The 27,413-nt window shown below is 36.0% G+C and overlaps 1 protein-coding gene across 3 annotated transcripts; it reads right to left on the bottom strand.

Moving 5' to 3' along the window:
• Positions 1 to 771: 771 nt before the first annotated feature.
• On the bottom strand, positions 772 to 23,666 carry LOC125650420 (UTP--glucose-1-phosphate uridylyltransferase-like). Of its 3 annotated transcripts, none has more exons than XM_048878715.2 (15): positions 23,546 to 23,666; positions 14,861 to 14,995; positions 14,556 to 14,663; positions 13,455 to 13,637; positions 13,046 to 13,179; positions 12,886 to 12,954; positions 12,638 to 12,771; positions 11,544 to 11,632; positions 9,379 to 9,447; positions 9,010 to 9,041; positions 8,782 to 8,878; positions 7,635 to 7,713; positions 5,877 to 6,040; positions 2,591 to 2,695; positions 772 to 2,468 (listed from the first exon to the last, which is right to left on the bottom strand). In XM_048878715.2, exons 1-15 carry the CDS (start codon positions 23,558 to 23,560, stop codon positions 2,361 to 2,363), a joined length of 1,521 nt encoding a protein of 506 aa, XP_048734672.1. In that variant the 5' UTR covers positions 23,561 to 23,666; the 3' UTR covers positions 772 to 2,360. The 3 variants fall into 3 exon arrangements, with proteins under 3 accessions (XP_048734672.1, XP_048734670.1, XP_048734671.1); XM_048878713.2 differs by lacking the exon at positions 23,546 to 23,666 and adding an exon at positions 17,920 to 18,047; XM_048878714.2 differs by lacking the exon at positions 23,546 to 23,666 and adding an exon at positions 16,042 to 16,178.
• Positions 23,667 to 27,413: the final 3,747 nt, after the last annotated feature.

The following is a 27,413-nucleotide window of genomic DNA, read 5'->3' as shown; positions in this document are numbered from 1 at the left end:
GGTCAGTTCTTTTTCCCTCCAAAAGTTCTTGGTGGTGTTCAGTCATTCTTTGTCTAGTTGGTTTATAGAGAAGTTGGTGAAAATATATGACAGATATTTGACTGTTGACTGATCATTTCTTTAACAAGGTAAGCTTATTTTCTAACTTTAATATTATTTCTAATTTGCAGTAAACGTAATAATTTGGTAGATTTAATTCCATAGCACTTGCACAGTGAGAAAGATATTTTGTGAGGCATAAATCAGTTGGCTTGAAATAAGTTAAATTTATGTGTTTCACAGATTTGGTAAATTTTTAAATACATGCTTGATATTTTTATGATGCAAGTTTATTTATGTAAACTTCATAATTTACAGTCAATCTCCATGGACATTTTTGTTAAATGAGGGATTATTGCCACATCACTTATTCCCATAGAATGGTATGATGGTGTTCATGATATATTCTATGATTATAATGAATAATGTCTGTATAGTCATTATAGAAAATCATAAATATATAGTATCAGTGTTTTTAAGCTTTTATAATATCATGGTAACATATATTTCAAAGAAGTAATTTGTGTAAATAAGTAATACTTTGATGTATATGATTGTAAATATAATTATTTGTTTGATATGTTTCAGAGTGTCATACACATACATATACATCTAAAGCTTAGATTCTGGCAATAAAATGGAGGTGATCGACATCTAAGAACCCATACAGGACTTTGTTGTTTAATTCGACAGAAACCCTGTTACAAACACAACATAGAATGTGAAGACAGGTAACAGAATATTGTGTTAGCTTTATATCTGCTAACATTTATTGTTACAGAGAAGCAGAATACATTAGTGATAACTGATAGTAATAAAGTAAGATAATACTGCACTCCATAACACACCCTTCTTATGTTGTAAACAGTCCAAAAACATTATGTAAACTTCATTATTAAACAACAGAAATTTTTTCCAAACAATAAACAGGGAATGGATTTCATTTAATAAATCCAAATGAAGGAGATGAAACTTAAGTCACTCTTTAAAGAACTGTACGTGAAATAAATCCCTACAAGTCACAAATCTGAAAGAAACCTCGAGAATATCAGTTTCCCTACATTATCGTGCATGGATTCCTACAGAAACATTTCCATCTAGAGTAAATTCCTGTGGTGTGTATTTTATTCTGTGTGCATGGAACTTCTCTGTAGCCCTCTTGAAAAAAGATCTGATCTGTCCCAACATCCCCCCCCCCCCCCCCCCCCCCCCTGAGAGCTACGTCTGCAGCTTAGATGGGATATGTTTAATGAATATGTCTTTGCAACACGACTTGTCATGGTTACAATAGATATGCAGTTAACATAAAAATCAATGACGACTGAGCCCCCAAGCCCCCACAGAAACTACTAATTCCTATTAGCACATCAAAACAAATGTAGCTATGTTATCTTCTGAAATTGTGTCCGTTTGCTACTGCAGAAATAAGGTACCGGTATTGTAAGGGTCCTTTATGGTTAATAATAAGGTGTTTTAAGCATCACATATAAATACCTAGTTACAAAGATATATACTTGCTAATGTAGAGAAATTGTAAAATTTCAAAATATTGACATTTACCAATGTTTTGTACATGAAAAACTTCCGATGTTTTCTTGTTTATAAATCTAGATATCAACTGTGACACAAAAATGACTTCAACTCAACATAAAACAGAAATTGAGTTTGAGAAAAAATCTACTACTAACTCACACTTGCTATGAAACTTACATTCAACACATGAGTTCCAACATGTTTATGTTGTCCCAGGTGCATCATGGGTAACGGGTAAAATGTACATCAGAATCAAGATTCACAACTGCACTGTTTTACAGGCAATCAGTTCTAATTTTACGCCTTAACGATACAAACCATTTCTGCAAGATTTTGAGTACAAAATTAACAACTTACAAACACACCATCTATCAAACCTATAACAAACTCCAACCTAATTCACTCATAAAAACAAAATCACATATTGGATATTGCTCTGGGATAGCGATGACCAGAAAATAACAAAAAATGTTTGCTTTAAACAAACAAACTAATAACTTACAATCAGCGTGCAGCAACATTTTCTTATCTTCAACAAAACTTCTACAATATAAACTTGGTTTCACACCCTAGTATTTTTGAAAAACTATGTGTCACATCAAATACAATTGGTAACTGTTCGTGTTCAGTCACATGATATTTTCGAATAAAGATATGACAAGTAAATTGTCTTTGATGACTCTTCTGTTAAACATTGATTAGTCAGTGGAAGGTAAGCACACAATGTAACTGTTACAACTCCCGAGAGTGACCAGCAACACCCAGGCTGTTACTATGGCAACACAAGTTCAATGGTCTAGGATCCTGAGGTTTCCCGATACAATTTTGTTCTCCAACACTGCCCCTGAAGGAATGTCAATTCTGTCACCATGATTGGCAATAATTATAACTGTCCCCTACAAGATAAAAATTAATATTCAACAATTGTTGGTCAATATATCAATACTACATCACCGAACATGACCCCACCCCCCTCTCCATAATCCCCTGCTGAATACATCCAGCTATATACACAGACCTTGAGTGTGACGTTCTTGCCGAAGGTGACATCTCCTGACACTGTAAGATGATCAAGTTCCAACATGTCTGGAATACTGGAAAAGCGGTAAAGGAAATCCTTCACCTGCAAATAAATAAAAAACAACATGTGTTTGTAAAACACAAATGCCCCCGATAATGGCCAATTCCAAAGATGGCCAAGGTCACAAGGACAAATATTTTGGTACAGTGGGTTTCGGTTAACCCAATAGCCCATTTGTCAGGGAAAATTTATCCGATTATCAGGATATTTGATTAGCCGAATGGCTATTTACACTCACAAAACTCTATACATCTCCGAAATATCGATGTCTTTGAAGGTACAAGTAGGGTTTCACAGTGCAACTTAATATTACAACGAAATATGTTATATATATATCGGTATTATTACGTTTGATTCATAACTGCATGTGTATTTATTACTATTTTTCTAACCGTAATGGTTTATTGTCAAATATGCCATTTTTGAAATGGCATTACTTAATTTTATCAGAATTAACGATGTTTTCATTGCTCATCTTGCACATTGGATTCGTCAATAGAAGAAAATAAACAAGAATCATAATGAAAAAAATCCGTTGATTTTTTTCTCTCTGAGGAATTAGTCGTAATTCCGTCCAATAGAAATGCATATTCATATTTCCTAATGAAAACCACCAGAGGGTATGGCAACAATGATGGAACAATGACTTTATTCACACAAAGTATAGTAGCTAACTGTTAAGATATTCAGAGCCTAAGGTGTTTGTACGGTCACTTTCCACAAATGAATTTAGGATTGATAGTGTTATCAAAATATACTAGCAGAAAAAAGAAACTGTAAGTTAATAAAAACAAAAAAGTATTCTTTGATCTCTCTTTATTCGTAAAGACATAACTTAAAATACTAAACGCGTGTTTGAGTACTCAATTTGCTGAATATCGAACTTGATCCTCCTTAATGGGCACAGCATGCTTTTCTGGAGTTTTGAGCCTAAGCAACACATAGTTAGTAATTGATTAGATTCAATGTATTGAAATAGAAAAACATTAGTTTTTGGAATAAAATTTTGATTGAGAGATGCCTCGCATGATTGAAAAGGATCGTTTGCGTGCTATTGGGATGCTGGAAGCTGGGATGTCTGAGAGCATTGTGGCAAGGCAGTTTGGAGTTCATATTAACACTGTAAATGCTTTATGGAGACAATATCAGCAACCTGGCACTGACCACCCACGATTAGAACGCCCGTGTGTGACATCAAGTCAGCAAGATATGTATATACAGACGTCACATTTGCGTAATCAATTCGAATCAGCTTCTTTGACCACAAGAAGCATCCCTGGGCATCGACGGATAAGTCTTTGTACCATAAGGAACAGATTGCGAGAGGCCAACATCTGTCCTTGACATCCTGCTATCCGTCCTTGACATCCTGCTATCCGACATCCTGCTATCCGTCCTTGACATCCTGCTATCTGTCCTTGACATCCTGCTATCCATCCTTGACATCCTGCTATCTGTCCTTGACATCCTGCTATCCGTTCTGCTCTGGTGTCACCATGTTGCGAGGTTAGTATGGTGTAGGAGGCATCATCATTTCAATAACAGATTTGGCGAAAGTTCTGTTTATGAACGAGTTGAGATTTGATCTTGACAGCAGTGACCATCATGTTCAGGCTTACCGTCGTGCTGGAGAACTGTACACTGTTATGGTAACACATGGAAGGACCCCTTTAGTGATGATGGAGGGCCATTTAACCAGCGTACGCTACCATGATGTGATCGTATGTCAGCAAGTCATTCCATTCATTCACAACAACCAGCGTATAAAAACGTCAATCTGCAGCACGACAACGCACAACTGCATGCGTTGTTAGTGACTATCTATAGCAGCAAAACATTAATGTGCTACCCTGGTCTGTAATATCATCAGATTTATCGCCTATAGAACCTGTTTGAGATGAAATGGAACAATGTTTATGTCAAGAGCCAAACCTCCCTGCTACGTTGGACGTTTTGCATCATTCTTCATTGCACATATGGCGGAACATTCCCCAGGAATTTCTGTATAATCTGATTTGTTCAATGCGTCGTAGGCGTGAAGAATGAATCAGTGCAAATGGCAGTCATACACGCTATTAAACTTGGGAATTTTTTTTCAACCCCCCCCCCCCAACCAATTTTTAGTGGCTGTTCATATCAACCATAATGGAAATAATCTGTGATTTGATGTTTGAATTGAAAGACAATGCAATATATTTAATATGACATACATAATATTTTGTATATGAATCTATAAATAAAATTACTAAACTACAGTTTCTTTTTCCCCCTAGTATACTTGTTTTTTAAGATAAAATTAACTTTTGAATCTAATTTTCTGATAAAATTGTCGGATTTCCAACCCGTCAATATTATTTCTAATTTTACAGTAAGAGAGACTGCAGCAAACCTTTTCCTAGTGAGTGCCCAGTTTGACTAAGAGAACTTTAATGAAGTGAAGCCCAGTTTGAGTGGAAAACTTTAGTAAAAAGATAGCCCAATTCTAGTGGGAAAACATTAATGAAAAGAGAGCCTAATTTGAGTGGTAGGACTTGAATGAAGAGAAAGCCCAGTTTGAATTGGAAAGCTTTAATGAAGTGACAGCCCAGTTTGAGTGGGAGAATCTTATCTTAAAGAAGTGAAAGCCCAGTTTGAGTGAGGGAACTTTACTCTGATGAAGTGAGAGCCCAGTTTGAGTGAGGGAACTTTACTCTGATGAAGTGAGAGCCCAGTTTGAGTGAGGGAACTTTACTCTGATGAAGTGAGAGCCCAGTTTGAGTGAGGGAACTTTACTCTGATGAAGTGAGAGCCCAGTTTGAGTGAGGGAACTTTACTCTGATGAAGTGAGAGGCCATTTTGAGTGAGGGAACTTTACTCTGATGAAGTGAGAGCCCAGTTTGAGTGAGGGAACTTTACTCTGATGAAGTGAGAGGCCATTTTGAGTGAGGGAACTTTACTCTGATGAAGTGAGAGCCCAGTTTGAGTGAGTGAACTTTACTCTGATGAAGTGAGAGCCCAGTTTGAGTGAGGGAACTTTACTCTGATGAAGTGAGAGCCCAGTTTGAGTGAGGGAACTTTACTCTGATGAAGTGAGAGCCCAGTTTGAGTGAGGGAACTTTACTCTGATGAAGTGAGAGCCCAGTTTGAGTGAGGGAACTTTACTCTGATGAAGTGAGAGCCCAGTTTGAGTGAGGGAACTTTACTCTGATGAAGTGAGAGCCCAGTTTGAGTGAGGGAACCTTACCTTGGTGAAGTGAGAGCCCAGTTTGACTAGCGGTACGGAGGGGAATGACCTTTGTGGGTTCATCTCTAGAGCACCAGTCTTCATACTGTACAGGTTACTCATCACAATCAAAAGGTCCGAAGTTGTCTTCACCGGCAAGAATCGACGTCGAGGGACATTGATACCTGCATTCAAGAAGAAATCATCCATTTGTACAAAGAACAGGTGTCACCTACACCTATTTATAACACGATCCACCATGCTGTGTGTGTGACAGAAGTGTATATAGAGAAAGCAATTATTGCCATAAATTTGCCTTTACTAGATTGATTCAAAGATTTTGTGTTACCCCCAATGATTAACAGTGTGACTACAGTCCGATAAATAGATGAACCAAGTAATCCATTATATGTCTTATGTTTTGTTTACTGCACATCTCTCAGTTAAGTACTTAGTTATAGCTCACTCCATTCGTACTTTTCTAACCACATGTTGGTAAGATGATACATTTAAAACCACATGTCGGTAAAATGATACATTTAAAACCACATGTCGTCAAGATGATACATTTCTAACCACATGTCGTCAAGATGATACATTTCTAACCACATGTCAGTAAGATGATACATTTAAAACTACGTGTTGGTAAGATGATACATTTAAAACCACATGTCGGTAAGATGATACATTTAAAACCACATGTCGGTAAGATGATACATTTAAAACCACATGTCGTCAAGATGATAAATTTCTAACCACATGTCATCAAGATGATACATTTCTAACCACATGTCAGTAAGATGATACATTTAAAACCACATGTCAGTAAGATGATACATTTAAAACCAAATGTCGTCAAGATGATACATTTCTAACCACATGTTGGTAAGATGATACATTTAAAACCACATGTCAGTAAGATGATACATTTCTAACCACATGTCATCAAGATGATACATTTCTAACCACATGTTGGCAAGATGATACATCTCTAACCACATGTCGGCAAGATGATACATCTCTAACCACATGTCGGTAAGATGATACATTTTTAACCACATGTCGACAAGATGATACATTTCTAATACACATGTCAGCAAGATGATACATTTCTAACCACATCTCAGCAATATGATACATTTCTAACCACATGTTGGTAAGATGATAAATTTCTAACCACATGTCAGTAAGATGATACATTTTTAACCACATGTTGGTAAGATGATACATTTTTAATGCACATGTCGGTAAGATGATACATTTCTAACCACATGTTGGCAAGATGATACATTTCTAACCACACGTCAGCAAGATGATACATTTCTAACCACATGTCGGTAAGATAATACATTTCTAACCACATGTCAGTAAGATGATACATTTCTAACCACACGTCAGCAAGATGATACATTTCTAACCACATGTCAGTAAGATAATACATTTCTAACCACATGTCAGTAAGATAATACATTTCTAACCACATGTCAGTAAGATGATACATTTCTAACCACATGTCAGTAAGATAATACATTTCTAACCACATGTCAGTAAGATAATACATTTCTAACCACACGTCAGTAAGATGATACATTTCTAACCACATGTCAGTAAGATGATACATTTCTAACCACATGTCAGTAAGATGATACATTTCTAACCACATGTCAGTAAGATGATACATTTCTAATGTACATGTCATCAATATGATAGATTTCTAACCACATGTCGGTAAGATGATAGATTTCAAGTCTTCTACAAATTGATAGGTCTGATACTCACCAATAGCACCTTCAAAACTCTTAATGGCAGCACCTACAGCCGTCTCCAGCTGGACCACATTCAATCCGTTGTCAAGAGTCTGTCACAAAAAAAACCCCAAAATACTTCAGGCAAATTTGACACAAAATCCGGTGTATCTTATATTAAAAGCATGACATGATTCCACAATATTCCTACTTGATAAGCGAATCTTTCATGAATTTATTAATGATTGAATAATTTAACATCTGTTGTGGCATCCTAGTGGTTGGAACTGGGAGGCCAGGGTTTCTCTCTCAATCCTGGCACCACAGTAAACCTGAGAAGTTTTGATATTAAGGTAATGACTATGTCTACACCAAGCATCCAATGTAAGAAATGAAAGTCAAAGCTCTTTCAGATGTGACTTTAAAAATAGAGGCCTTGTGTCATGGTCATTGGCATGGTAGGTGATGGTACGATAAAAACACCTTCATCACTACGACCCTGAGTACCTTGTATAGGTCAAGATTTGTGGCACTTTACTTACAGCTGGTGAAATCCCTATAGGAGTGAAAATCTATTGAATAGAATGTAAAACAGCAAACAACAAGATGTGTTTGTGAAACACAAATGCCCCTGATAATGGCCAATTCCAAAGATGGCCAAGGTCACAAGGACAAATATCTTGGTACCAGTAGAAAGATCTTGTCACAAGAAATGCGCATGTGCAATACTAAAGTTCTAATATTTACCATTTAGAAGTTATGACCAATGTCAATTTTTCAAAAGTAGGTCAAATGACAAGGTCAAAAGGTTTAATTTCCACGGATAGGTCTTGTCACAAGGAATACTAATGTGAAATATCAAAGCTCAAGCACTTACTGTTCAAAATTTATTAGCAAGGTTAAAGTTTCAGACAGAATGACAGAATTCTAAAAATGACAAAAAACAATATGCCCTTTGATCTCGGGGGCATAAAAATATTGTAACAATGTATATTGATATTGGTTAGGGTAAATAACAAATTGAATTTGTAGAATGATATAGTCTTCCCATCAACAATATCATTTATTGCGATATTCAAAAATTCAGAAAATGAAAATAACCACTAAATACAAAGATTTATTGCAGAGAGTCCCCACTAAATGGTAAACATATAGCTATAAACATGGTTAGCTCGGCTCACCTTTGGATTAACAATAATCTCCATGTGCAGAGTGTTTTCTTCCACCACTCTCTTTATAGCATCCAAGCTTATCCACAGATTGTTGGTGTTAAATATTCTGTAACAAAATTTAAATCATCTTGAATTATCCATGAATTTTGGTGCCTATTACAGGTAATAAATTTTGTAATTCTGGTAAAAAAAACAAACCACCCAGGAGGTTGTTGAAATTTGTAAGAATTTACTTACTTAAATTTACTAACACTTTTAAATTCATCCACCTGAAAACAAATGAGACAACATGTTAAGATTTTTGTTGTTGATAAGAAGGCCAGTTTGGATCTTAAGTCCCCGTGCAATGTAACTACACTGGACTCGCTTTGAGAAGCAGTAATGTGAGTAATGCCAGCAGCCATCTAATGAGACAGTTAATTTCATTTCCTGCGCAGAAAACCCAACAGACCTAGTTAAATTCAATGCATTACAGTGTCTCTCTACATCCGTTCTGAACATGTGTAAACCGTACATTAAAGAAATACATAATGTGTACATTCAACTTGATTAGAAAGTGACACTGGAAGCTACACGAGATAAGATAATGTTTATGTTGATACATACGTGGTCCTTGGGGACTTGAGCTATTTCTAGAAGTCGGAGTTTTCCGTCGTATTCCACCAGAGTACCACCCTGTAATAATAACACAACACCTACATGCTTGTATATCAGTTTGGAAAATAGTACCTATACGAGACTTGTTCATCAGATATTTAGAGAGCATTTCTGTGTATTCTTATCTAACAATAAAGTACCTATGTGAGACTTGTTCATCAAATATTTAGAGAGCATTTCTGTGTATTCTTATCTAACAATTTTCACTCTATTGTGGTCTCACCCGGTCCCTTGGGGTTGAAGTTTGAACAAACTAGAACTGTCCTAATGGGGCAAATCCCCCCCCCCCCCCCCCCACAGCACATTGGATGGTGGGAAATAGTGAATCTGTACTCAATGAAGAATAAATGGTTTTTAAGACATATTCTGGACAATGAAAACATAACACCACCCCCAACCCAAATGGAAAAATATCCACAACTTCCTTGAATATTAAAAAATTTAATCAAAACAACAGGTGCACAATTTCATTATTTATGTCAGATATATAAAGTTTTCATCAAATCTGTTCAACTGTGTTAGAAATATACTCTGGACAAATTATGTCTAAGGATGGACGGACGGACACAAAGAAAGTGATTCCCTTATGGGAGGTATAACTAGTAAGTATATACACTGAATCACCCTCTTGATTTCCAAATTATATCCCCTTGGATGGGGTACAGAAAACCTGCTCTAAGGGCTCTAAAATCATTTTCTCAAAAGAGCTCTCCTGTGTAATGAAATTCACTGGTTTGGATTTATCTGACATTTATTTAATGCTGTTGTTTTGAATGGAATTTTTGTGATCTCTTGTCAACATTTGAAAAATAACAGCTGTTACCTAACAGTTGTATTTTTCATGTTCTGTAAGTATCAAGCACCTGACATTATGTCACGTAATCCATATCCTAAGCTGGTAAACAATTGGTGATAACGTCTTGGTAAACAATATAACACTGCTGTAAACACCAAATGGTGACCTTTATGATGACATTTCAATGTCTTGAATAACCTTCCATGCTTATAATTACAATGCACCTGGTTTGTTTTCTAAAACTAAAGAGGAAGATTTTTTATTGTTACAATGTACAATATACTGTATTTCTCACTGTATGATCCATAAAGTCCAGCCCTAAATCTCAGACACAGGGGCCATAATGTCCAGCCCTAAATCTCAGACACAGGGGCCATAATGTCCAGCCCTAAATCTCAGACACAGGGGCCATAAAGTCCAGCCCTAAACCTCCAACACAGAGGCCATAAAGTCCAGCCCTAAATCTCAGACACAGGGGCCATAAAGTCCAGCCCTAAACCTCCAACACAGAGGCCATAAAGTCCAGCCCTAAACCTCCAACACATAGGCCTTAATGTCCAGCCCTAAACCTCTGTCACAGAGACCATAACACAGAGGCCATAAAGTTAAGCCCTAAACCTCTGACACAGAGACCATAACATAAAGACCATAAAGTTAAGCCCTAAACCTCCAACACAGAGGCCATAATGTCCAGCCCTAAACCTCCAACACAGAGGCCATAAAGTCCAGCCCTAAACCTCCAACACAGAGGCCATAATCTCCAGCCCTAAACCTCTGTCACAGAGGCCATAAAGTTCACAGTTTTGGTAGAGGTCTCAATACTCATCATAACTATTCATTTATAGTATATTTTCTATTTGTTCAGGAGTAAAGAAAAAGACATTTACACATTTAATATATTTTAATCTTGCTCTATATAGCCTCACTTTGGGGCCTGAACCCCTGACCCTGGAGCAATGAATTTCACAGAGCTGGTAAAGGCTTTCCTGCCCAGTTTAACTAAGTATCAACTTTGTATGTCAGATATACGGGAGTAAATGATTGCAGTATTCTTAGAGGTTTCAATCTTACCTCTGGGGCTCTGAAATGGTAGAGACCACAAAATTCAGAATGTTTGTTTCCCTACCCCAAAACATATTTTACACCACTTTTGGCAAAAATTAGCCATGCAGTTTCTAAGAAGAGAAAAAATGTTCAAGATACATGATGGCACATGTCATTAAGACTTAAAGAAGACAAATTGACTAATCTACTCTCATTTCCACCTCCTTTTACTATACCTTGTATATAAATAAAAAAAATTTATATTTCCATATACCTTTACATCTGCCCTTGTTTTGTTTGTAACTTCCATCACAAATTCAGGTGCTGGCCCTGACTTTGGATTCAGTAGAAAATTTAAAATATCTGAGAAACTGTTCAGGAATGTATATTCAATTTGGTAAAAGTTCTACATTACAAAATATCTGAACAAGAGTACCGCAAACGATACAACATAAATCCCGTTAGACCTTCAGTGCAATATCTGTTTTCATGATGAGAAATCGTCCAGAAAACTATCTGACCTACTTTTAGCCCTAAAGTAGGTCATGGTGCACCAATCAAGCTGAAAAATGAACTGAATATGTATTTCTCTGAGAGGGTGGTTGTAACAAAATCTCAGGGCAATATCTGCATTCATAATGAAAAAAATCTGGAAAACTGTTTGACCTACTTTTACCCCTAAAGCAGGTCATGGTGCATCAATCCAGCTGAAATGCAAACTTAAGTTATATTCCTCTGAGAGGAAGCTTGTGATTAAATTTCAGGGCAATATCTGTATCCGTAATGAAAACAAGATTTTTCTACTAAGTGATACCATGACCTTGAGAAACAATAGGTTAACCTTTGCTTGGCATGAGGAGTATGTGTACCAAGTTCGATGGTCCTAGCCCCAATAGTTCAGTCTGTATTCTGCCTACAAGGTTTTCCTATTAACTGATACTATGACCTTGACCTTGAAAAACAATAAGCTTCTTCCTCTCATCATGATTATCAAATGTGCCAAGTTGTAAGATTCTGGAGAATACAGTTCATTTTGTATTTTGTCTACAAGGTCCGAACAGACAGATGGACACCATACCATAATACGTCCTGTTTTTGACGGCATATAAAAACTGTTCTGGGATTGTATTGGTAAAATTCTATATTACAAAATATCTGAAAAACTGTTCAGAGATTGTTTTTGTAAAGGTTCTACATAACAAAATATCTCAAAAATTGTTGAGGAATTGTATTGGTAAAATTATGTTCTAAATCACAAATGGTGTAGGAAAAATTCATTTCTGTCTGTAAATCTACACTTCATTGTTGCTTCCTGTAATGCCATTCCACATTTGAACATTTACACGCCATCGTTTATAATAAGGATACTGAGATCAACGGTCGCACCAAGGTTGTCAATGTTGGACATAAACAGGTACTTCCTGCCATCTTTTATAAACTGATCCAGGAGGTTAGAATTAGCAAGACTTTGGTATACATCACCGTGACCTGGAGGGTACCAGCTAAAAAAAAGAATAACACCACAAGTCAAGATATTACCAAGACTTGTCCATTCTCTTTCAGCTAAAATAGAATTATACCATTTCTCTTCCTAAAACCAGCAACCTAATACAAACCTCTCAATGTTGTCTACATTAAAATTGGGTGCAACAGGTAACAGAGATTCTCGGCTAATTCGTGGATACCTACAGAAAATGAATAAAAATGTCAGAATTCCATATACTCAAGATTTCACAGTAACAAATGTCATAGATGAGAAAAATTGCTCCTGCACACCTGCTCTGGTTGAATGTGAAGATTTTGACCTTGACCTGACTGTACTTTTTGAGGATTTTTTCAGTGTCTTCATCAGTATTGAAGGAATTCATCAAAACCAGAGGGACATCAGTCCCATAGGTTTTGTTCAGGTGCTGCAATCAGAAGTAAGAGTATTATAGTGAGCTTCACCTTTATTATAAGTAATATTATCAGAAAGTTCATGTACAAGAGTTCCATCAGTATGCAACATTGTTTATTACAGGTGATTTCAGCTAAAGAGAATCCATGCAGTCCATGCAATTAAAGAAATACCACTCCTATGAAATAAACAAAGAAAAAACCTACATGTAAATGAATGTAGATTTGAATAATGGATATATGTTCTGTTTTTGAATTATACTTTCAGATAATAAAAGTTAATCCTGACCTCGATCTGTTGAACTGTAAGATCCAGAAATGTGAGGTCGTTTCGGACACTGATGATGCTTTTAGGTCCTTGACATCCCATACTGGTTCCCAGCCCTCCGTTCAGTTTGATGACTACCAGTTGATTCAGGAGGTTTTTCATGACGCTCGTTTCTGGAGGCTTTAATTCACTGTACATCTTAATCTGGTAATAAAATGTAACAGATACATTGAAATATGAAAGTAATTGCAATTATTGCCATATGAAGCAAGGGCCATATCATCGAAGCAGAATAAACAATGTCATCAAATAAAATATCCCAATATAAACAATGTTATCAAATAAAATGTCCCAATATACACAGTGTTATCAAATAAAATATCCCAATATCATCGAAGCAGATTAAACAGTGTCATCAAATAAAATGTATCAATATCATCGAAGAAGAATAAACTGTCATCAAATAAAATGTCTCAGACCAAGTGAGGTAACTCTTATTGTCCTTAATTTTATCTAATATAATGTGGGTGACCGTAAAATCTCTAACAGTCCAATGATGTAAGCAACACGTGCACATACTGCCTTTCCACTTCATCCAATCCATCTAGACAAAAGCAACCCATCCACTCTATCTACAAGATCATTCCAGGAAGCATCTGCTTTTCAAAATACTTCTATCAAGAAAGTAAACTAATTTCTTATTTACGTGTACCTGCTACTTGTTTTTTGTGAATACAACATATCTGCTTTATAGATACACACTTACACCACAGTAAAACATGCTAGAAAGGAACTTGGTTGTAAAGAAATACAGATTTTAATGATGTGACATTTACTCCCCCACTACATATATTATAAATCTTTCTCATGTAGATCAATATTAGTACTCCTTGGAATTTCTCAAGTTTTACTGTCTCTATCATTTCAATATAAACATGGGAGGACACTGGTTGGGAAATTTAAAAACAATCACATATCAAGCAATTCATAGACATGTAAGATTATATAGATCCTTTCATTAACTGTATCTATAGACTTGTGAGGTTCTCATTTACAGGAAAGCAACACTAAGGTGTAGCTCAAGATTAGACTTGTAGAAACAAGATGAGACTGTTCACATACAGCATCCTGCGACGCCTGTCCAATTTTGTCCCACACAATAGCATGGCCTGCCTCCTGTAGATATCTTCCAAACAGCTTCTCAAATTCATCAAATTCTGCTCGAGCCCTCTGTAAAACAGTGAAGTTTTGCTATTACAAGCTTACCAACAACAGCAAATTTTGAGAATGCATAAAAGTCAAAATTACTGAAACCAAAGCATAAAAACAGACTTTGATTGAGGGATAAAATATTGTTTTCCTCCCATTTAAAATATTCTATTCATGGATAACCGACACTAGTGGTGTAACCTCCCCTTAGTACTGACCTCCTGCAATCCAGGGGGCGCTGTCTGAATCAGCTTCTGTAGCTCCTTATTCATTGCTTTCAGGGCATCTAGACGGGTTCTCTCTATAAACTGTACATCACTTCCTGCTCGTCGATGCCCTCGCACAAATGCTGACTAAAAACAAAAATACAGATCTAAATATTTGTATGATAGTTAGACCTATGTACTTTTGATAAATTCATTAGACAATAATTTGTGTTAATAGAGGTATCATGGATCTTTGGTGTGTCTTATGAATCAAAGTAAATACAAAAAACAGCATTGTCAGAGTTGTATGAATATAAATGCCATTGAAAAATTTGACAGTATAAAGAGGTAGCTATATAATCATATGTAACAGGAACCAGTCTGTCTATGGCTGCAAAGTGTACTCAGTCTGCCTAAAGCATACATATAAACGACAAAAGTATTCTGTAAACTTTAGAGAGTAATACTAAGGAACAGACCAAGCTCACTAACTATACAAATCTACAAGGACTGGTCCTGTTTTGTTCAACCCAGGTTCTGAGATTCCTAGATTACGATCAACACTTGAAATAAGAAGAAAGTTAATGTAGCAGTCAGTTGGGTTTGATCGCTGGGGCCAGTTAGCTCAATTGGTAGAACACCTGGCTAGAGATTCAGGGGGCCCGAGCTCAAATCCTGGTCTGATCCAATGCATTTTCTCCCTTCCTGTTACATTTGGTGCAGTTGACCAACTCTGGACTTGCAGGTGAAAGTCCTGCCAGAGGTAATAAAAATATGGGTTGTGTCAGTAGCCATATAGCTCAGTTGGTAGAGCACCTGACTAGAGATTCAGGGGGGGGGGGGGGGGGGGGGGGATCCCGGTCTGGTCCGTTACATTTTTCTCCCTTCCTGTTACATATATAACAAACACTGCACCATCTACTCAACAAACTGTACTATAACATAATCTGTACCATCTACTCAACAAACTGTACTATAACACAATCTGCACCATCTCCTCAATGTACAAACTGTACTACACTATAACACAAACTGACCCTCTCAACCTATTGTAATGTATTGTTTATTACCAAAAGCAGTACTGCTTATAGGGTACAAATTTATTTACTTATAAATTGTAAAACTCATAAAATTTTCTACCACAACAATAAGACACAAACATTTTTCAATGAAATATATATACACATGTATACCAAATCCAAAAAATCCATTGCTATTTTGTTCCAACTCCTAATTCCTTATGAAATACTGAGCATCTCAAATATAATTTCCATGAAAAATCACTGCTTACACTTCCATCAGCAACCTATTTCATCTGAATATTATCTCAAGCAAAGGGAAGGTCCTGTCTGATCCTAGACCAGCTGTTGTTTCTGAATTCAATGGTTTAATCTCATCTTTAAAGATTGCACAAATGTCTGTCCTACCCAGGTGGATCAATGTGGAGGAACACATGTCCAGGTTTGTACAAACTATTCCATCAATATAAAAGTATTCCTCAACAACCATACAACTTTGTCTTCTCAGAGGTACAGTGTGTAAACGTGTATTCCAGGTAGGAACACAAGATAATACAACTTACTGCAGTTTGTCCTGTCACGCTCAATGTGCAACCTGTCACACTCAATGTGCAACATGTCACGCTCAATGTGCAACCTGTCACGCTCAGCCACAGTGACACCTGTGTTTCTCTTGCTAAGCTTAGACAGTTCACATATATAAATTAATGCTATAGGAGTCACACCATTAGACATAAAAACAAGCACTATGGGATTCACATCTCTTTTTATGACAAATTCCATGAGACAATGGGTATGATCTTGCTCATTTAAGGATGAGATTTGGGAGTATTGGGGTGAGATTTGGGAGTATTGGGATGAGATTTGGGAGTATTGGGATGAGATTTGGGAGTACAGTGGGTTTCACTTAATCAAATTTCGCACATTCGGATATTTTGGCCAATCTGATATAATATTGCTGCACCGAACCATTTTGGGGTATTGGGGTGAGATTTGGGAGTATTGGGATGAGATTTGGGAGTATTGGGGTGAGATTTATATCAGGGTCACAACAATTTTGACAAAATTCCCTAACTATGTTCATGTTTGTATTGCAGCAAAAAAAAAAGTTTATACATTAAACATTGACATTGAAGTCAGCATTAATTGTGAAAACTGTTTTCATATATTCATTTAAAAAAATATATCTTTTGACCAAAAGACATTGTCAAGACTTTGTTCAACATATTAGATTGATTTTTAAGCCAATCTGTACATTTCAATCACCCTGGACAAAAGGATGACCAATTCCTTCCTCTTATGATGCATGACAATGTTCTTGTATGGATGAAACTGAAAGATTTAATTCCTGGCTGTAATCTTTTTTTTTTTTTTATCCTTTGCCCGAGTTTAGCAAAACGGGACATGGACAATAATCACATACATCTTTTTGCTGATATTAAAGGATAATTTTAAAATGTGCTGTACATGCAATTTATCCAGCCACAGGTACTATAGAGCACTCACGGCTCACTGACCGACACCTCCACTAGTCATAAGTACTATAGAGCACTCACGGCTCACTGACCGACACCTCCACTAGTCATAAGTACTATAGAGCACTCACGGCTCACTGACCGACACCTCCACTAGTCATAAGTACTATAGAGCACTCACGGCTCACTGACCGACACCTCCACTAGCCAAGGTACTATAGAGCACTCACGGCTCACTGACCGACACCTCCACTAGTCATAAGTACTATAGAGCACTCACGGCTCACTGACCGACACCTCCACTAGTCATAGTAATCTGCTGCACTTGGCAAGTTACATACTTCTAAAACTCCTGAGAACTTGAATCCATTTGAAGATTTTTAAAAAATAATCATGAAAAAGATTCAGAACTCTATTTACATACTGGTACATATTCTATTTTCATTTGGCAAACTTTGCAGAATCTATTTCCCTAATTAGCACACTTGAGAACACAATGACAGCTAGCTGACTGGTACTAGCAGGAGAGTGTACAGTGGCCTAGATTTTTATACTGACAATTCAAATAGGTACTCACAAAGTTCTGGTTTTGTGTCGCTGCCATCCTGTGGTTAATTTCTCTACCTATCCATTGTGACCCATTTATCAGTTCTCCACAGTGAAATGTTTTACAGGCAAGATAAGGACATTACATCAACCTTTCTTAGACAAACAAAACTTATAGCAGACGTCTGTGTAGCTAGCCTTCTCACTTAAATCACTTCTTTTTTTTAAAAATCAGACTCTGAGGGAATCAAATACTGATTATGTAGTAGTCATCCCTGCTCAATTACCAGAGAGGTCAGATAGTCAAGCTGGTATAGCACCTGAATGAAAATTCAGGGGTCCTGGGTTAGAATCCTGGTATGGTCTGTTGCATCTTTTATCTTCCCATCTCAAGTGTAACAAAAGCACATAACGTCTATACATAGAAGTATATGATTGCATATGTATCAAAATGGCATGTAAATAATATGGATATCTGTAATCTTATAAAACATGTTATCTTGACCTTTGCCCTTTAATGTTTCAGAAATTCTCCTTTAACCAGGTTTGTCCTAACAGGACTAAAATTCCCTGTGGTGACTCATCCAAATTCAATGGGACATATTCTCAATACAGTATAAATGAATGGTACATCAATACTAATTTCTACAAACTACATGAACTTGCATTAAGTAGTTAAAGAACAGAATATGATTTTAACTGATCTAAAATTAACCTTGGCCAAATGACCTTGAAGCAGGGTTATGGCACACTTTCTAGCCATAAGCATATTGCATCTCCAACATAAAGTTTTTGTATGTTTGTATGCTGTTTTAAATATGTCCACTTCAAGAATTTTTCCCTCAGGGAGACATTCCACAATAAAATTAAAACCAAGACAAAAAAAAACCTTCATTTTGTTTTAACCAGTGACTATGACATATGGCAGGCTAAATGACCTTGAGTCAGTCATGACACACCTTCTGGTCATAAGCAACCTTTGTGCCTTATATGAGCATCTAACATCTCCCAAATATAAAGTTATGGTCTGGACAACAAATTAACAATAGTGAGACACGCAAATGTAGTGACTCCTATACACCCCCAATCTCTGTTTAAGGAGGGTCAAATCACAAGGATTAATCATGTAAAGTTTCAATGGCAAAAATCAAACAGTTCTTAAAATATTGAAACAAATGGAAAGTTGACATCTGGACTATATTCACCATATAACAAGCCAAGTTTGACTTTGTTGTAAGATGGCTAAATACATGTATATAAAACGGCAGCAACTTTATGTGGAAATCTTGCTGTGTTAATAAAGTGACATACAACTGTGGCCATAATGAGCCAACACTACACTTGATAAGGTCATTCTTGCATAATTTCAATTTACAACCTTTCCAGTTAAATGTCATGGTTCTCTGTATGTGATAAATTTATCTTCAATAAACTGAGTTCAGCAAAAAATTCTAATATGCATGAAAGAAACACTACTTGTCATAACTATATTATTAAAACTATCCTTGAGTAAATTGTTTATTATCTGTTATTCCCACTAAAATAATAATACTGCTCTTTTAAAAAATAAAATAAAAGTGTAACATTAATTTGTGACAGGTGAGCTATAGAACAGGTGCTGCCACTGGTCAGATTACACTCCCTGACTGCAGAGAAATGAACACCCTTTACAATTCACGGCAGGTATAGGCTCAGGTATGATTCTATTCAAGCAGGTAAAGACTGAATAATTTTTTCCCTGTCATTTGACTCTGTCTTTGAGTTGTTTTTAAGATAATCATAAAACATTCTTTAACAGTGATTTCCATCCTGATTTGGTCCAGTTAGAACATTGATCCTAGAACTTTCTGTTTTGTATCAATACTATTAAAGATAAATAACATATAATTGTAAGGGCTGAACTCCTTTGAAAATACAAATGGAAAAAGAAATATCCTGTCCTTTTAAACTTTGTAGACAAGCTCAGTGGTTAATACCGGTGTGTGAAACTCCAGATCTGTAGATTATGAGGCTTGCAGGGGTTTGATTTTTTCCCCCCTGATGACTTTTTACTAAAACTACATTTTTTTTTAAATCTAAAAAGGCCTCCACTTTTCATCCATAACAATTTTCTCTGCTGTGTTGTACCTTCTCCAACCTGACATTCAAGCAATTATTGCTATATAACAAAAGCTGAAAAAAGGAAATACAGTCAAACCTCATTATCTCAAACTTGATGGGACAAAGAAAAAACTTTGAGATCTCATAGGATTCGAAAGATCGAGGGTAAAATACTTAAAGAATAAGTGGTTGGGACTTCCGGATCACTTCCACTTATCCATGGTATTCGAGATATCAATGTTTGAGATTCTGAAGTTCAACAGTATGTTCATAGTAAACGAACCTAATCTCTTAAGGTCGATAAATCTTTTCACGCGCTGGGTTCGAATTTTACATTCTGGCCCTGAACTTCCATTTTTATAGGATGACATGTTAGGATGAATTCAAACAAACGATACATGACAAGTAAGCCCTGAGGGAAAAGAAAAAATTTAAGAAGGCGTTGACCTTCCGTCCACAAATACTGTAAAAGGAAAGGAAAGCCTGTGTGTTAAGTACTCTAATGTCATGTTATGAATGCTTCTGTCATCAAGCTGTGTTGTCGCATGTACATCTACATCAATCATTTTATCAAGACCATAATTACGATGTTTTATTGCTAGGTGTTCGAAATGAAGACTCCCTTAATGATTCTGACCCCCTCTCATATGTGAAATACTCGAAATATTTTGTCCATCTCCAACCTGTAGTAGTAGCAGTGAGGATAGATTGTGACGTGTTGGCAGGCATGTGGTTGAGCCGAGTACACTTGTGGACAATTTAAAAAACAGGTTGCATCATATTAGGCAATCTAGTTTTATTTTGTTTGTTTTTTAAGGATAAGTAGTCTGGTAAAAGATGGCAAGTCACAACGAGAGGCCCATGGGCCACATCACTCACCTGAGTCACCTTGGCCTATACTTAAAGATTTTCCCTATATATTCACATGTAAAACTTTTATCTCTTTTGTGGCCCCAACCTACCCCCGGGAGCCATTTTACAAACATGAATCTGTACTATGACAGGAAGCTTTCATGTAATTGTAAACTTTTCTGGCCCAGTGGTTCTTGAGAAGATTTTTAATGATTTTACCCATATATTTTTATGTAAAACTTTGATCTCTTGTGACCCCATCCTACCCCCAAAGGCCATGAATTTGAAAAACTTGAATCTGCACTATGTAAGAAAGCTTTCATGTAAATTTGTACTTTCCTGGCCCAGTGGTTCTTGAGAAGGAGATTTTTAAATGATCCCACCCTATTTTTGCATTTTTGTGATTATCTCCCCTTTGAAGGGGAGTGGCCCTTCATTTGAAAAAACTTGAAAGCCCTTCACCCAAGGATGCTTTGTGCCAAGTTTGGTTGAAATTGGCCCAGTGGTTTTGGAGAAGAAGTTGAAAATGTAATCGTTTACACAGACGGACGGATAGACAGACGATGGACAACAGGCAATTAGAAAAGTTTCATAAAATGTTCGGAATGGTGCGTGTGTGTGTTAGTCGATGGTCATTTTTAACGACCAGAATTATGGTTAATAAATCAGAATAAATAATGCTGATCCTGATTAACTGCTTCCAGTTTCCTTTTAGCCCTGGTTTGGAAAAATCTCTGATAAGTGAAATGAGAGGCTTGAATTATCAAATATTACATGCATTGAGTATCAAATTCAATACTATGAAAATGAAAAAATGCAAGTTTTCCAGTAACAGGTTCATAGTCTATGGAAAATATGCAACAATGTGTAGTTTGGCATTGCTACCTATTTTACAAACCAGATTATACACAATCATTGCTTTCTTTAATCATGAAGTAATATCATGACAATTGTGTTGAATGTTGTACTGAAGACTCACTGAGAATATATTCTGTAAGTTTCAAAACAATAATATATTATTTTAAAAATTGAAAAGATCAGGTTACGAAGGTGACCCCCCCCCCCAGCTCTCGCAACCCATAATACTATGTCTAACTATGTAGTAGAAGCTTTGAGAATGGTTTTTACACACATCCTGTATTTTAGTGAAATGCTTTCAGGACATTCTCTCCCTGATGTTATTCTCAAAGCATTGATTAAGGGTACCAACTGTCCATGGAATTCGCAGAAACACTAAAAACACAAGGTAATTACCAAAAAAAAAAGTGCCAAAAACACCAATGTATCATTAAAAAACATCTACATGGCGTTAGATCATACTTACATTCCCAAACTTTTGTTCGTATTGATAGAAACTTTAAGGATTTATGGAAAATTTTCATCAGCATGTTGACTCTCCGCAACATATGATATTGTGCTATCTATCAGGATGGGAACACTTCCCCTATAGCAAGATCTTGCTAAAATGCAATTATCCCTCTTTAGCGAGAAAGTAAACATTACCATAAACAGGTGTTTTGGTGCTTTGATTGAAAATAATGGCAAATTCCGTGCAATGCTGAATAAGTGCGACACACTCTTTGAAATTGACAACACACTGGGTTAAGAAATTTCAAATCAACGTTGTTGCATAAGAGGGAATGAGGCGGAAATCCATTGTGAGTGTTTTTGTTTTGATTTATATATATCTGCAGAAGTATGAGACATTTTAACCAGTGTTCGAAATTGGTTTTAAACTTGGTATAGACCGGGTCTATGCCTAAATAAGATGACATAGACCTCATCGAATTGGCATAGACCGCAACATTGAAAAAAAAACCCAACTCAAATTCAAAACACTGTTATTTTCTTCTATGTACTTAGATTTAGCATATTTTCTTTAAATTTCCATAAACAATGTCCTCCTTTCCTCATAACATTTATCAGACATCAACTTTTGGGATAACTCTATTGCTTTAAACCTAGAAAACTGGCATAGACAATTTGGTCCATCTCAATTACAATTGGCATAGACCGGTGTCATTTGATATAGACTCGGTTTATGGTTAATTTCGAACAGTTTTAACACTTTTCACGTGAAATGCAAAGAGATGTACTCCATGGTTTTTATCCTCAGTTGTATGGGATAAATTTATTCTCGTTAAAGAATGATATTTGCGTTTTTGCAAGAATATATCGCTATAGGGGAAGTGTTCCAACCTGCCAATAGTAACTTTATCGGATATATTGTATTCAATTTTAGTGTAATGATGAATTTTTTGGGGTACGACTTTCTGTGGTGTTTTGGGTAATTACTTGGTGTTTTCGGTGTTTCCGTGGGCCTGGCTACCAATGTACTTTATTTACTCCAAAATTTAGAAAACTATAACTCAACTCCAAAGAACGAGATACAACATACTATGTAAGCACTCATGGTCCGGCCTAATCTCAGGCCTGGACCGGACACACATTCTCAAGTTCAACAGTTCCATGCAAGACATATACACAGAACAGGTACCAAAACATCATGTTGAAACCGATTTCTAGAACACAGAAAACATGAATAACGACATTGACCATCGTGTTGTAGGAGAGATGCGTGATTACGCAGTTACGTCTCATAGGGAAACAGAGGAATTTCTGGCAGTTCTGAATGCTGTACAGCTCCCTAACGGTTTTGCAATAGTCTTCGATATCTGTCGTGTCTTGAAGTAAATAATACTCACAGTCGGTGCTGCCATATTTATGTCCACTCGATGTAAATGTGCAAAAAACCTCTTGTCCTTGGCCTAATTAAAGTTTTTTTTATATTATTTCTTTACAGACAACACTGTGGCGTTATAGAATGTATACCGAGCCCGATCTTATTTCATTACACGTACAAAATTATTTGAAGGTATCATCAATTCATTTGATACGTGCTACAATTCAATCTCTTCATATAGTTAACGGTATCTTCAATTCTGAATTATTGTACGCATTAATTGAATTATTGATAGCATGAAAGGTGAAGATAAAGAACAGTGATCAATATCATAAGGAGGTACGCTACACTAGAGAGATTTGATGTGAATGAAAAGTAGAGGATATGTAGATCTACAACAATATTTTGAAATTAAAAATTTTTGAATTTACTTTATTTAGTCAAAAAATGCAGTTTTAGTCGTGTAACAGGAAGGGAGAAAATGGAACGGACCAGACCGGGATTCGAACCCGGGCCCCTTGAATCTCTAGTCAGGTGCTCTACTGAGCTAACTGGCCATCGGTGATCGAACCCGGCTGACCACTACATTCCTCCCTCCTTAAATGTCTTCACACCTGAAGACATCAACCCAGGATCTTTATCCCCTGGCAGGCATTTTCACTTGTCAGTTCCAGGGGCTGGTCACGGCACTAAATGTAACAGGAAGGGAGAAAATGCAATGAACCCGGGCCCCTTGAATCTCTAGTCAGGTGCTCTACCAACCGAGCTAACTGGTCCGGATGATCGGCGATCGAACCCGGTTGACTGCTACAGTCGAAAGCAATTTGAAAATAATTTAAAACCCCTGCAGGACTTGAATCCGCAATTTACAGTTCAGCAGTTGATGTGCTAACCTACTGAGCTACTCATCTAGGTGATGACTTTCTAAATGAACAGTCAAATATTCATCCATGTTTTAAAAGGAAGTCAGCCATTATAATGATGTAGAGAACCTCCTTAGCTCTTATAAACAATACAAAATAGAGTCTAGAGGGTTGCATCGGGGCAAACATGGACCCCTGGTATGATTATTCTGCTGAATTGATGAGCGAATTGTTGCTTTCTTCAAATGAATTCAGTGATGATATCAACAATGAGATCTACAATTCAGTTGAAGAGAGTGGTAATTCAATAAATGCGTGTGTAGCAGTGTGTTTTACCTTGTATATATTATATGATACCATATTTTAATAAACATGAATAGTGTATATGAATTAAAAGCGCATTTTATGATTTAAGTCAAATTCCCAGATCCACCCCTTTATTTACTTAGTGTAATAGGTGAGTGAAAAGGTTCACAGGTCTTGCTATTTTCATTGGCTGTAGAACTGAGTTTTATTCAGTTAGAATCTAAGAGAGTTTTTGGTCAGGTTGGTCGTGGCTTGCTTTTAAGCAGTTTTTGTATCTTTTTGCTGATTTGGCATTTTGGTTTTGACAAAGACATTATTAGACCTTCAAATCCAGACCTGACAGTAAGTACTAATTTGATTAACATTTATCTTCATAATATGTATATATAACTAATATCACTGTTTGAGAGAAGAGTGAAAGTTTAAATATTATGAAGAACAGTAAATATCAATTTAAAGTTATTTCCTCTCAGTATATGCTTATATTATATCTATAGTTATTATAGTGTATATAGTACTGTAATGATATATTTGTTATAAATAGATTAGAAGCATCCAGGCAGCATTTTGATGTTTGCATGCATTGGGCCTTGTCCCATAGATAGGTAATTAAAAGATATTACCTTTTATTATATTTAAAACATGTAATTTCATAGTGTTACATTATTTGTAATGCAACTGTAAATATTTGAGTAAAGTATATTTTACTATATTTGAATTAAGGGAGATAACTCTTAAGGTTGAAATGTACTCTCTATTGATTGTAAATCGCTGTGATATTCATTGTTACTATTTTGTCTTTTAGGGCCATTTATTTTTGTAATCAACATTATGTAATCATCGTCATCATCCTTATTCGTTTTACCGTACAATAAATGACTGCATTGTGAACCCTAAGCCAGGAGTTGGTTATTTCTACATTACAAACCACCACCCCTGCAACACGTGCATCAATTCAATTATTGCTCACATTATATAGCTGAATTATTGCTCTCTTTAATTGAATTAATGATATCAATAATTCACCATGTGTGCATGCAGTAATACTTTCATAGAGAGCAACTATAACATATTAAAGATATCTTCAATTCAACATATCCACAATTAAATGATCTCTTTAATTAAATTGTTGCTCTCTATAAAAGAATTGATTAATTCCATATATAAAAGCATTGTAAATCATTAAAGACATCTTCAATTGAATTAAGAGATCATCAAATAATTCGTACTGAGCTCAAAATGCAATTTTTCAAGTATATAATTCCACTTGATGTGCGCATCATGCAATTGAACTGACGAGAACAATAATGTAGTTGATGCGTGAATCAATCATTGCTCTCATCAATCAATTAATGTGCATGTCAATTCAATTATTGTGTGCAATAAGAGGATTGATGATATATTCAAATTAAAGATATCTTTTTGAGTTTATGCTAATTATATTGGCACTTCATACTACTGAGCTACCCAGCTTGGTGAGGAATATACATGTACACGAATTGCTGATATTTATATTTTTGTCCAAGTTTCAAAAGGAAGTAACAATACCCCCCCCCCCTTTCCTGTAAACCAAAGCCTGGTATCAAATGAGAAAGTAAAAATCATGTATATGAAATGAAAGGACTTGCAATACAAAATATGAAAGTTCTACTTTAGGAGATATTTAAATAAGTCAACGGTTTTTCAAAATAGATCAAGCTTCAAGGTCAAACACCTTGGCATCACATGAAAGGTCTTGCCACACAGAATCTAGATACAACTTATGACAGCCCTTCCTTAGATAGTTCAGGAAATATTCATTTTGATATACTACATTTTCTTAAAAGTAGATCAAAAGGTTAGAATCTTAATTATGAAAAAAGGTTTTGTCACAAAGAATGTATATATATATGAAAATTAACCTTGTGACCTTTACATTTGACTGCTTTAAAGAAAACTTCACCTATTCAACTAATTATGGTAGGTCTTTCATAATTTGCATGAAGATTTCCTTTGGTAAGGCATAACATTTCATTTGTGATCTTGACCTTAGAGTTTGACCCAAATTTTAAAACCTTACTCTTAACATTTAAATAGTGAGTGATGGGGCTCTCATATACATTACATTCCTTTTATATGCAAATATACAGGAAATTGATGAAAATAAATTCTTTTCAAAAGTAGCAGGGCCACACTACCAGTAAATGAAAATTAAAATGCAAATGTTCCCAAGTTGTGTGGATTCAATTTTTTAATGCCCCTGAGACTATAGTTGAGGGTATATTTTGTTCCGTCTTTTGTCTGAAACTATAATCTTGCTTGTGTTATAAAGTGATGAGAACCTCACCAGTCTTCTGAAACCGGAGTAATTGGCATATACCAGCGGGCCAAAAATAAGCAAATGAAGAGTCACATCGGGTTATCAAAGGACAACCAGCACACTTGGGGTACCCTGGTTTGACTAATGAAATCCCACCAGTGCCTGGTCACATGCCATATTTTACAAAGGACGAGCATCTATAGTGTCTTCAATAAGAAGTTTTGGCCAATAAAATTATTCTGTTTTTTTTTCAACCTTATTTTGTAACAGTGACCTTGATTTGGTTTAAGTCCATAGGGTCAAAGTCATTACACAATGTCTACTAAATAAGAAACTTTTTATGTTAAGCACAAGCTATTGGTACTAATCTCTCTCCATTAGAAGGTTATGGCCTGAGCACAAATTAGGATTAGGACAAATTG

The sequence above is a fragment of the Ostrea edulis genome, chromosome 5, assembly GCF_947568905.1.
Source record: "Ostrea edulis chromosome 5, xbOstEdul1.1, whole genome shotgun sequence".
NCBI lineage: Eukaryota > Metazoa > Mollusca > Bivalvia > Ostreida > Ostreidae > Ostrea > Ostrea edulis.
The sequence above is the reverse complement of the archived record's forward strand: the minus strand, read 5'-3'. Positions and strand labels throughout refer to the sequence as shown.